The sequence below is a fragment of the Balaenoptera ricei genome, chromosome 19 (genome assembly GCF_028023285.1).
Source record: "Balaenoptera ricei isolate mBalRic1 chromosome 19, mBalRic1.hap2, whole genome shotgun sequence".
NCBI lineage: Eukaryota > Metazoa > Chordata > Mammalia > Artiodactyla > Balaenopteridae > Balaenoptera > Balaenoptera ricei.
In genome coordinates this window covers 32938401-32951960 of record NC_082657.1, presented here as the reverse complement: position 1 = coordinate 32951960, position 13560 = coordinate 32938401, and the positions used below count along the sequence as shown (strand labels likewise).

Here is a 13560-nt window from a genome sequence, read left to right as displayed (position 1 = left end):
TCAGGTTTTTACAATGTGATAGTCATCTAATATCCAGAATTTCAGGGAGCACTGCTGACCCCCCGTAGACTCTCTGTGCTCCATTTCTGTAAAGCAGGGGTCCCCAACTCCCTATTAGGAACCAGGCCGCACAGCGGGAGGTGAGCGGCAGGGAGCGAGTGAATCTTCGTCTGCCGCCCCCCATCGCTTACATTACCACCTGAGCCATCCACCCCCCACCCCTGTCCGTGGAAAAATTGTCTTCCACGAAACCAGTCCCTGATGCCAGAGAGGTTGGGGACCGCTGCTGTAACACGAACACCTGTCCCCTACAACCTTCTAGGAGACATGAAAGCTCATATGATCCTAAATGAGCACTTCATGCTTCTCAGAAATCAAACTGAGTACATTTGGGGCATCGTTTTTCCTTTAGTAAGTGAAATATCCCCATGTTAATATGCATTTAATTTCCACTAGGCCTAACTAAAGTACCTACGGATTTCTTTATGGATGATTAGAGCTTATTCTTCCCTATCTCTCACATTAGGATACCCTTGAACATTGGAATAAAAGGAATTCTTTCCATAAGAAAAAAGACCTTAGGGTGGAGATGAATTCTTCATCTCTTTTTTTTATCTTATCACGTTGTTGATCAAGGGTGTGTATTTACAGTATGCTGACCCATGACTGCCAATGGACTGCCAATGGACATGCCAATGACCACAGGAACCAATGGGCATTCCACTGCAGATTGATATTTTATCACTCCAGCAACATAATGTAACAATGAAACGTGCACAAAGACCAACTATGATCCCCTCCTCGGTTGTCACTGTAGGCAATGTACAAAAACATTTTCATGAATAAAAGGTTCTCAAAGACTGTTCTCATATGCAGATTTAATCATGTACACAGCCTCTACAAAGAAAATGGAGCCAGATGTGGTTTACCATTTATAGTTACACAGATGGCTCCAAGCATAGAGGAATACAGTAAATTCAAAAGGAATTCCTCATGAAACTCCAGTGGAATGTAATCCTAAATTTAGAGGGAAGATAGCAGTGGACTAAATTCAGAGTGACTTATGCTGATTTACACTAGTATTTTGTGGGTTTGGAAAAACCAGGCTGCTAAATTGTTCTTAATTTAAACACATACAGCTTCTGATGTTTCTGCCAGATTAACTGTTGGTGATCTTTTTTGCTGGTACTAATGCTGCTGGAACACTACTGTTTCTAATTTTTAGCGGCTGATATAATGTATGGTTGTGCCTATTTCATCATGCTAATTTTTTTTCCGGGTAGTACATACTTTTAATAATAAGAGACACACACACACATGCATACACACATATGCACTCACATGTATGTATATGTGTGTATGTGTTTGGTATATATACTTTGAAATATATTTGTTCTTTATCAAAAAATGAAAATGTAAGGGAATATTCTTTACTTCAGTATTTAAAGTACATATTTGGATTTCATTTAAACCTAGGTAACTCTGCCTTTGATAAAATTAGCTTAAAACATTGGTATACCAGATCCATGTATTTTTAAGGTTCCATACGTGAAATGAGAACACTGATCGAAGAAACAGATGTCATATTTAGAGAAACTTCTAGAATTCCATTTATTTTTAAGGTCATGTTATTTTAAATGCAATAAAAACATTCAGACTGTAAAATAAATACACAGTTTTTTGTTCTTTTGAAAGCTATGCCTCCCAGAAAAGTATCTCTTTTGGAATAAAACCTCAGACTAGCTGGGAGCAACATTAAGAGCAATTTTCAATAAGAAGTTTCTTTTCCATTTACTTCATCATGGGTACAAAACCAGATTTTGTAAATTTCTGGTTCCTTTACTGGGTTTAAAATAAGTAGAAGGGTCAGAGCTGCTGGTAATTATTCAGTCATATCAAGCTTCACAGATAATAGTTTTCTGCTGAAATACAGATCAAGATCAGTTTTTCCAAAACCTGGCTATCACCTGGGGGAAACTATGAATCCCTGGGCCCCAGAATCTGCATTTTTTTAACCTAGCACCAGTGTTTCATGTAGGCCAGCATTTGGGAACCACTGGCCTAAACGAATGTTTACTGTATAGCTTCCGCATACCATTTAGTTATTTTTCAGCTGATTCTTCCAACATCCTGGGTCTGATCATTAGTAGATTTTCATGATAGTTTAAACTGCTACACTTTTATTGAGGAATAATAATTCTATCTACATCATTCTTATCAAGGTGTTCTTATTGGGTTTTCACCCCAGTCATGTGTTATGAGTAAAACCGTTTGTCCTTAGCCTATTGCTGTTTGCTTTTTAGGACAAAAACTGCATGATCATTGCTTCTTAATATCAGAATCGCTGTCTTATAATTCAAAACGCTATCATTTTGTGGCCAGTATTTTGTAAATATGTTATTATCACAGACTCTTTAAAAGTTTCAAATTCTGGAATTAAAGATCAGGTGGGGAGTCCCTTTTCTCTGTATTAGGGTTTATTCGTGGGGAGAATGGTTTTGTCCGATGTCTGCTGCTGAGGTTTGGAACTGTGGATTCCTCTGGAGTATGTACAGTATCTGAATTCCTTTACTAGTCCCACAAAAGCTGCACACTGCCAACTTTTCTGACTTTAGAGCTCTAAATTAAGGCCAGTTCCTTTGCTCATCCCACAAACTCTTTCATGTTCCCTAACCGCAGCCTGAGAAAGGCGCCTTGGTTTCAACAGCAGCAGACCAGCATATGTTTACTTAATTCCTAAGACATGATGACAGTGGTCTCTGTGCCACTAAAAGCTTTTCTCTTTATTATTTTCGGTTGGAGCTGATTTCCAAGCTCTCCTTGCCTGTCGCGTGTGTTTTGCAGTGCCTTCAGTGCTGCCCATGAAGAGCAATGGAAGCTAAAGGAACAGCAGCTGAAAGTACAGATTGCTCAACTCGAGACTGCCTTAAAATCCGATTTAGCAGACAAAACTGAAATCCTTGACAGATTAAAAACTGAAAGAGGTACATATAAAATGACTACTGACTTACTCGTTTCAGACATGCGTGTTATTCACTGTTATTCACTGACTTGATAAGTACTTATTACAGTGCCTGCTGTTTTGCCAGGCACCTTGCTGCGTACTAGGGACACAGCCTATATTAACAGTCATCCGCTTTTATGAGTTTATTGATTGCTCAAAACTTCCCTTTACTCAGCTTAGCGTATATGCCAAAGGAATTATTTTTTCTCAGAGTTACTCTTGTTCAGATTGTCTTTAATTTGTTTAATTTTCCTGAATTTATTCAAGAGTCAACAAGTGTTTATTAAGCAGCAGTATGTGCTAGGCACTATTCTAAGTTCTGGGGATACAGCAATGACTAAAACAAAGACCTGGTCCTCATGCAGCATAAATTCAAGAGGGAGAAACTGGCAGTAAGTAAATAAATATGCGATAACATCAGGTGGTGGCAGGTGCAGTGGAGGAAAAAAAAAGGCAGTGTAAGAGAGCCGAGGATGGCAGAAGTCTTGCTTGGCTGTTTTTGATCTGATAGTGAGATGGCTAATTCTGCTCTGTGACAGAGAACTTAAATAAAGAAGCCTTGTCAAGATGTCCCTGCTAAAATAATAATTAACAAGTTACATGTTATGATTCCCAGATCTCACCCTTCTTGTCTCACAGAAGGAAAATAATTATAATTAAAGTAGATGTCTGCTCTACTATATTATACACACATATACACACAAATGCACAATCAGGGAAGTGAATTAATTGCTCCAAGTGTTGCATCTGTTTGCTCAGCCAGTAGGTAAACCCAGCGATGTGATAATAAGGTTGCTCCTTTTGAACACTTGCAATTCAGTTGCATGAGAACATTTAAAAGTTTAATGCAGACTCAGTTAAAAAAACAATTACATATCTAGTCAGTACTCTCTATATTGATTTAGATCACAATGCCATATTTCGTTAACTCTAAAGATTTTTTTTCCCATTTTAATATCTCTGAAATTGGGAAGCATCTTATAGGTGATAAAATTTTTTAAATTATGGTGTAACTTTTTTTATCATTTTAAGAAGTCTGAAATTGGAACACATCTTATAATCAATGGGGTCTTAATTGCAATGAAATATGTGTGCAGTATTTATTTACCAAGTGGTTTAAATGATGACAGACGGTTTATGAAATTTTCTCCAGAAGACTGTGAGTAGAATAAAATGATGACATGATTTCTGACTGGGTGGATATTTTAAAGTTTTTATGTCAAAGATTCTTAGTTCCTAACTTTAATATGTAGTGTTAAATACCTAACAGAGTGCTTTGTTTAGTAGTTGCTCAATAAATTCTTCCACTGAAGTGGAAGTGCTCTGTATTTCCTCTCTCTTTTCTTTCTTAAGGAAAGAGAAATGAAATAAACCTTTCTTGTTTCTGTGCTTTCTGTACTTCCCTAGATATCAAAAATTCCAAAACTCTTATCTTTACACATTTGAATTGGTCTCTGGTAAGAAACTCTTAAGAGGATAGAATCTTGGTGGTCTTTTATTTTTAAAACCTATTTATTACTGTTGGATTAATTCTGGGGGTTCTTTTCAGTCCCACAACCCTCAAGGTTATCACTATTAATATTTTTACATATGTCCTTCCAGAGTTGTTTCTATATGTATACATACAATTTTATAATGTGCTTTTTTATTTACTGTATTGTGAAATCGTTCCTTCAGTATAAATATAAATCCGCATCATCATCATTTATAATGGGTGTCATAGTTTTCCAGTGTGAGGATGTACCATAGATTGTTTAACAATCTTCTCTTGTTGAATTTTTAAATAGCTTCAGCTTTTTTAAGTACCCTGAACATCTTTCTACACAAATCTTTACACATTTATCTGATTATTTTCTTAAGAAAAATTGCTAGAACTGAATCTTTCTTTTTAATGCAACTGTTATTTTAGTTATTTTTGCTTGCATACCTGAAATTTACAGGTCTAATAATTTCAGTTTTTGTTTCTTAGTGAAAATCCTAAAATAGATTATAAGAAAAATAATACAGCCTTTAAACAATTTTTTCCAGGAAAATACTAAACAAAAAATTGAAGTTGTCTATTTAAGGAAATCTTTTAATATTTAGAAAGTTGCTTTTTTGTATTACAGATTTCAAAATTGTTTAATTTTACTTTGAAGTCTCTTCACACATTTACCTTTTCATGTATCAAGTGTTCTCTGCCAGAAGATGTTTCCCTGGCTTCTTGTAGTCATTCATCTAACTGGCAAATTATTTTTAGAGAATACTCACCTCTTTATTCAAGGTACAAATTAGTTTCAGATTGTGCGAATATGTGGGGGAAGGATATGTAAATGCAGTTTGCATTTGGTTAATGCTTAAATTAACTGCATGTGTTTAAGGGCCTGCTTTTGAAAGTTCCTTTCTATCTTTAGCTGAAATGCATAATTCAGCATAATGCATATGGTTATATTGATCACAGCTGAAGATATTAGCACAAAGGAGCTCTGAAAATTGTTTAGTTGAATTGTTCTCTGCACTCTGCTTATTAATGGTGTGCTTGAAGAACATAATTTTAAAAGAGTGAAATGTTATCTCATTTGAATAAAATGCTGTTTAGCTTAACCTGCTTTTTGTCAAATCATAAGGTAAGGAGGTTATTTTTCATCTTGTACAGGGTGCTTTGATTTTTCATATTATAATTCAGCAAGTCTGTTTCCTCTTTGAACTATAATGTCTCCATACTTTTTAAAGTCCCAGGAGTGACATCCCCAGTAAACAGTTTAAGAAAGGAAAAATGTAGTAGATAATTCTACATAAAATTCAGTAGAGAGAAAGTTACTGGTGCTCAGTAATATCTTCTCCCACTAATAAGTTATTTTCCCACTAATAAAGCCCTGGTTTTAAAAATACCAGTTAAGTGGGAACATAGTTGTTGAACGAAAAATCAGAAAAGGAAGAAATATTTGAGTAAGTTTATTTATACCAGTAGCGTATTATTCTCAGGACCCTGCTCTGAAAAATTGAAAGCATAGAAGACAGCATAGGAATAATATACACTGCGTCTGGATGAAGATGGAACGGTCATGTCCTTACACTTTTGGTTCCCCTCAGAACCCCTAAAAGTTTCACTAGCCAGAGAAGGAAATTACATTATCCTCAGGACCTTGGTTTTACTTCTTGCTGACTACATTCACCTCCTTTTTTGTTACCTAGTCATTCTATCTGGATGTTGTTTTAACCTAATCAACATCAAATAAAGGGTTCCACGTTCTTACTCTACTCTCTAACCAAAAGAGCAAGTTTATCTCATAAGAATTCATATTTATTATTAATCCTAATTTTTAGTTTAGAGATAAATGTTTGATCTTTCCCTTAAAAATTTCCAAATATTGTTCACATTTGGAAATTCTTTCATTTAATTCACTGAATATTAGTAATTTGTACTCTAGGATAACCTTCTAACCTCTTATCAATAAGAAAAATATTTACATATTTGATATTAAAATGGCTCTACATACCCTAGGGTAACTTTTTTTTTTTTTTTTTTTTTTACTTTTTAGTTTGCCAGAAGTATGTTATATTAAAACTATTCAAATTTAGTTCATTTCTTCTTAACTGTGTAATTTACAGTTTTTACTTACATATAGCATTTATGGCTTGGGAACACAAAGCTTTATAAAAGTCAGAAACATATTTTTGTATAAAATGCAGTCAGTGTGCAAATGTATTCATGTAAAGAATTCTTGGCAAATACGTTGATTTCCCTTTTTTTAAGAAAAGGAATGATGATCATAAATCTTTGTGAGCACGATGAAATTAGTAGAGACACTTTGGATAACATGGTTTAGAGTCAGTCCACAGGGAGCCAACAAAGGAGAATACTTGACCACCACAACGAACTCTAGTAAAGAAGTACACTTAAGAACATAGGACTAAAGAGTAGATTTGTTAGCTAGCTATTATGCTTTCTTTTTTTTCAGTTAAGCATGTTTAATGCAGAGAGTGAAAAACTAGTCTCTCTATGGATTTGCCATCTTCTGTAGCTCTACCCTATACGCCTGCTTGTGGGTCATGGCAAGTGAGCACATAGGCAAACGTAACCTATCTCCATTCCTAATTTATAGTGTGAACTCTGAATAAAGAACACACATGAATTATTATTGATACTACCATGCACTGGTTGAGAATCCATTTCTCCTCTCTTAACAGATTTATTAAAAATGGGGTTGATTATAATTCCATAATTCCAGAGTTATTATCAGAGAAATTATCTTGTTTTAATAAAAAGACTTTATGCTGAATTAGGAAAAGATAACTCAAGGAAGTCAATTAGAAAAAACTAAAAGAGAAAAATTTTTTTTGCATGCCTTTCAGGACCCTTAATAAGTAAGTAAAAATCATAGATTTAGAAGCATATTTTCTTAGGTATTTTAGATAGAATGTTCCTTTGAAGTTCCAGAGGCCACAATTTCCTTACATTAATACTGTGAAACTAAGTCCTAAGTTTTTGATAAGCAAGTGAATCATATGGTAGACACATGATAGTGTTCATTTGTTCCTCATTTCCCCACTGCCTTAGTCTAAGGTGCTAGCTCAATTTCCTCTCTGGCCAGAACAATGCTAGCTAGATCGAGCTTGCTGTGTATCATGAATTAAGTCAATTTAAAATGTGTTCTTAAACCTCATTCTCACTTACCTTTCAAATTGTGTCTACTTCATTTTTAAGACCAAAATGAGAAAATCATTCAAGAAAATAGAGAACTACAGTTACAGTACCTGGAACAAAAGCAACAACTTGATGAACTTAAAAACCGCATGAAGTTTTACAACCAGGTGAACTATTTTCTTATTTAGGAAACGAACTCCAGATTTTTATCTAAATATTTTATACGTAAAGAAAACACTATACCACAAAGCAAAGGAATACAAATAGATAACTTAGTTTATTAATTCATGGTATCTTGCAGTTTATGTTCCATGAGGGTAATCTACATAGTTGGAATGTCTCTTGCACTTTCCATTGTGAGCTTTTACTTATCTGTCTTTTGCAGGAGAGTGATATTAATGCTGATGAATTGAGTGAAGCTCTCCTGCTTATAAAGGTAACTTTCTAAACTTCATCATGAATTTCAGGTCTACATATAACTGTTTCAGCATAATGATGACCCTTATCTGTAACCTTTATACTTGGAGAATGAATTATTCAGGAAAAGTGGTCAGGTGACATTTAGTTACAGCATATACATATTTCATAATGACATCAAAATTACATTAAAGTAGACCTCAAAAACTCTTATTTAAAGCACTTTCCCCAACTATAACAAACATTTTACTTTTATATGCCCCACTATAAAACTAGCCAGCAATTTTCTGTCCTAAGAGACCTTGGTGCACCCTATTATCTTAAGTAAAATATTGAATTATATATGTCACCAGAAGATATTTTCCAGTTCTAGAATATTCTGTTATTTACAAGAAGACACAGAAAGTACATTTCTTTCCTTTTAGATCATCATGGTATAGATTTTAATCAAATGAAGACTAGAAATAAACGTACATGATTCTTTTTTACTTCGTGAAGTAATAAACTGTTTTTTTATTTCTCTGTAATTGTCCCAAATGTCTATCCAAATATGTATTCTATATCAGGACTGCTTTATTCCTAATGGAAGATGGAAATATATCTGTTTTCAATTAATGATTGTTTCTTACTATATCCATATTAATTCACAGTTACATTTTAGAAACTCTTGTTTTGGTAATAAAATATGTTTTTGTTTTAGGCTCAAAAATCACAAAAAAATGGAGACCTTTCTTTTTTAGAGAAAGTAGACAGTAAAATTAATAAAGATCTAGAACGCTCCATGAAAGAGCTGCAAGCAACTCATGCAGAAACAGTGCAAGAGCTTGAAAAGACAAGAAACATGCTAATTATGCAACATAAAATTAATAAAGATTATCAGGTAATATAATACACTAAATCGGGAGGATAGGTTTCCCATAATATTCTACTGATGATTTACATTTCAAAGCAGTTATCATGTATTAGCGTCTGTTATAATCTATTATCATGTGTTACCACATGCCTGGAATTTAGCCTTGTACCTAGATACTCCCGACTAACGAGTTCTAAAACAAGTAATTTTTTCAGTGCCTGGTTTTAGAGAATGAATCATGGCGACGTATTCACCAACGCCGGCACGCTCTGCAGTTGGTCCTGCCACAGCCGCCTGTTATATTAGCTTCTAACAAATGGGGCACCACTCCTTAAAAGGGACCCAGAGTTTTGTGGGTTTTACTCCTGGTTAATGAACACTGCCAAGCATAATTTTCTAAACTGTAAGCTCTTTGAAGTCAGGAAACAACGGCTTATAGCTCCCGGTATCCCCAGGATCTAAAAAATGCTTGAATCATAGTTGCTTTAACAAATGAAAATGGAACAAATCCTGAGTAATGAAACTTGTTATCTCTATTTTTTTAGATGGAAGTTGAGGCAGTGACCCAGAAGATGGAAAATTTGCAGCAAGATTATGAACTCAGAGTGGAACAGTATGTCCACCTTCTTGATATCAGGGCTGCACGCATCCAGAAACTAGAAGGTACAACGTGCACAATTCTTTGTCCACAGTAACTAGAGAAGTGGATTTTTACAACAGTTGAAAATGTCATCCAAATGTACACTCACACTTTCTTTTTGCTCTTTTTTTTCCCAGTTTATTAACTATAATAATAATTTATCAGAAAGGCTGTTTTTATCTGATACTTTTCTACTCAAGAATTTTTAGTAATTCACTACTGCTTTTTGAATTCGGTGTTGCAGGCAAGATTTCAAAGTACTTCATGAAGTACCACAGACTAAATTTAACCACATCATTTCTAATTTCTCTTCTAAGCAAGCTAGGCATCTCAGCCAAACAAGTCTGCTTGCTCTTTGTCAGATTCATCTTGTTCAGTCCCACCACCAGGGCTTTGTCTGCTCCATCTGAACCTCCTTTCTACTCTGACTCCAAGATATACCCTTCCCTGCTTCAAAATCTAACTAAATGCATGCCCATGCCAGAAAGCTGGCTCCAATTACTGCTAGCCACCCCTCTACTTGAAATGCCCTTACAGTGGTTTTCAGACTTTAGCAAGTAAGAAAATTACATGGGGAACTTGTTTCAAAGGTAGCTTCCTGGGCCCTACCCCTGGAGATCTTGGGGTCTCTGATTCTATATATTTAGAAATAATTCCAAGCAATTCAGATGCAGGTGTAAGACTGTACTTTGAAAAACACTGCCTCAGCACTTGCCACTTTTACTCTCATGTACTCAAAAAATATGTTTAGGGATTGTATTATGTAAGTGTTCTTCACCGGTGCAGTTTTGCATATTCTCTATGACTGCAACATAGTAAGTTCTACAGTGATAAGTACTTTGTCTCTCTTTCATGTTCCCTGCCATACAGTACTTAAATTCAGTGATCTATGCCAGCAGTAATTTTACTCTCCTAAAGATCACTGAGAATCCAAAAGCCCTTATGTTTATATGGGTTATATTCATGATATTTATCATATTAGAAATTAAAAATGAGAAATTTAAAAAATATTTGGCATGCTAAAATAATAATAATTAACCCATTACATGTTAACATAAATTACAGTTTTATTTTTTAATAGGTATATTTTCCATACCAAAGAAGTAGACAAGCGACATGGTTTTAAATTTGTTTAATTGTTTAACATTTTTGCAAATCTTTTCAGCATCTGTCTTAATAGAAAACAGCTGGGTTTTTATATCTGCTTCTGCAGTCAATCTGTTATGATATCACACATCACATAGATTCTGGGAAACTCTATTATACACTTGTAAGAGACTAAGAATGAAAAAGGCCAATAACATCTTAGTATTATTTTTAAAATAGTTTTAAACTCACAGACCTCCAGAACAGTCTCAGGGACCCTCAGGGGTTCCCAGACCACACTCTGAGAACCACTACTCTAAGTAGAAGGGTTCAGTAACTATCTTCATCTGACTGAACAGGGTTTTCCAAAGCCAAAGAGCAGTGTGTACCTTTTATCTCAAGTAGTACTCAATAAAAATTCACTTAATGAAATTTTCCTGAATAACAGGGAGGTCACATAGTTTGAGATTTTCATTCCTTTCAAGCCTCACTAGGTCTTTACCAATATATTTTATCTGTGTGCTAAATTCATTGATTGATTCCATAAACATGCTCAAGTTCCTAATGTATCCTAAGCAAAGTGCTAGGCAGTGAGAATACAAACAGGGAAAAAGCTCGGGCTTTTTCCTCCAGGAACTTATAAGTTGTGAACAAGTAAGTAGACAGTTATACTTTACTGTGAAGAGTGTGAAGTTAGAAAAATGCAAAAGCTACCAAGGAAACACTGAGGAGAGAATGCCTATTTATACCTGAAGATTCAGGGAGGACCCTACACAGTAGGTTTGGAGGCTTTAAAGATGACAGAATTCACCACTAAGTAAAAACAATGAAAGGCTTTCCAGGAAGTAGATGAAGCAGGTAAAAATGCCCTAAATGTGAAGCACTGCCATTCATTTGAGAAAATGCATGTGGATCTGTCTATTTGGAACTCAGGATTATTAAATGGAGAAGAACCTGGGTTTAAGGCTGGTAAGAACCAAATCCTGAAGACCCCGTTTGCCACCCTGATGAGTCTGAACCTTATTAACCTAGAGAAGCACCAAGGAATTTTTTAGGTAGGGAGTAGTACACCCAGAACTTCATTTTGGAGATTATGCTATAGGTATTGGGAAGAATGAGTAAAATTTGAAGGAAGGAAGGAATTGGGTTCCCTTAATAATCTGGGTAATAAACACTGAGGGTGTAAGTAAGGTAGCATCAGTGGAGATGCAGAGGACAGGGACAAATTTGCTAAAGACTTAGGAAATATTTTTGAATAGCAGTGACCCTACAGATGTGGGGAGAGTAAAAAAAAAAAAAAAAGAGGAACCTAGGATGACACTGTGATATCTAGCTTAGGCAGCTGGATGAAGGCTAACATCATCACTTGAAATTCAAGGTACAGAAATAACTAGAAGACAATATGAGCCATTCTGCTTTGGGTATATTGAGTTTGTTGTGCCTAGGGGCTATCTAGATAGAGGGCTCAGCAAGCCACTAGATGTGTGGATCTGGAATTGTGGAAAGAAATCTGAATTAAAAATAGAAATATGAGCGTCTTCAGTATATTGATAGTAACAGAAGTCATAAAAGGGGTTATGATCACTAATTATTAGAGAAATGCAAATCAAAACTACAATGAGAAACCACCTCACACCGATCAGAATGGCCATAATTAAAAAGTCTACAGATAACAAACGCTGGAGAGGGTGTGGAGAAAAGGGACCCCGTGTACACTGTTGGTGGGAATGTATGTTGGTGCAGCCACTATGGAAAATAGTATGGAGTTTCCTCACAAAACTAAAAACAGAACTACCATATGATCCAGCAGTCCCACTCCTGGGCATATACCTGGACAAAACTATAATTCGAAAAGGTACCTGCACCCCTATGTTCATAGCAGCACTGTTCACAATAGCCAAAACATGGAAACAACCTAAATGTCCATCAACAGATGAATGGATAAAGAGGATGTGGTACATATATACCGTGGAATACTACTCATCCTTAAAAAAGGATGAAATAATGCCACTTGCAGCAACATGGATGCAACTAGAGAATATCACACTAAGTGAAGTAAGTCTGAAAGAGAAAGACAAATACCATATGATATCACTTACACCTGGAGTCTAAAATATGACACAAATTAACCTATCTACAAAACAGAAACAGACTCACAGGCATAGAGAACAGATTTGTGGTTGCCAAGGGGGACGGGGAGAGGGAGAGGGATGGACTGGGAGTTGGGGGTTAGTAGATGCAAACTATTACATTTAGAATGGACAAACAACAAGGTCCTAATGTGTAGCCCAAGAAGCTATATCCAATCTCCTGGGATAAATCATAATGGAAAAGAATATTTTAAAAAGAATGTATATATGTATATAACTGAGTCACTTTTCTGTACAGCATAAATTAGCACAACATTGTAAATCAGCTATATTTCAAATAAATAAAAGGGGGTGTGACTACTCATGAGAATATGTAGACTAAAAAGAGGATAAAAACAGAACCCCAGCAAACTAGCAGAGAAAGAGAAACCCTTAAAGAATAAGAGAGGTAGGAGGAGAAGCAGGGCAGACGATGACATGAAAGCTCACAAAAGTTCACAAAAGAGGATGTGGTCATCAGTGTCAATTAAGCAAAGAACTCAAATAACACAAGGACCATTCAATCTAGAAACTGGTTAGTTATCGGTGACCTTTTCTAGAGTAGCTTCACGAGAAAAATAAGGCAGATGCTTTTTGCAGGAAGTTGAAGAGTCTGTTAGATGAGGAATTGTAGACACAAGTATACATTACTCTTTTTAGAAATTTGGATGTAACATGGCGAGGGAAATGTGTATCTAGAAAGAGATACATCTTTTTATTTTTTATTGAAACATAGTTGATTTACATTATTAGTTTCAGGTGTACAGCATAGTCATTCAGTATTTTTATAGATTATACTCCATT

At 35.3% G+C, this 13560-nt stretch overlaps 1 protein-coding gene across 4 annotated transcripts in view; it reads left to right on the top strand.

Moving 5' to 3' along the window:
* The window catches only part of RPGRIP1L (RPGRIP1 like), a 96857-nt gene that overhangs the window by 31649 nt on the left and 51648 nt on the right, over positions 1-13560 (top strand). For all 4 annotated transcript variants that reach the window (XM_059903739.1, XM_059903740.1, XM_059903738.1 and 1 more), the window contains exons 10-14: positions 2845-2984; positions 7692-7798; positions 8017-8067; positions 8749-8928; positions 9447-9564. In XM_059903739.1, coding sequence (XP_059759722.1) covers positions 2845-2984; positions 7692-7798; positions 8017-8067; positions 8749-8928; positions 9447-9564 — 596 coding nt within the window. The remainder of the gene's footprint in view (positions 1-2844; positions 2985-7691; positions 7799-8016; positions 8068-8748; positions 8929-9446; positions 9565-13560) is intronic.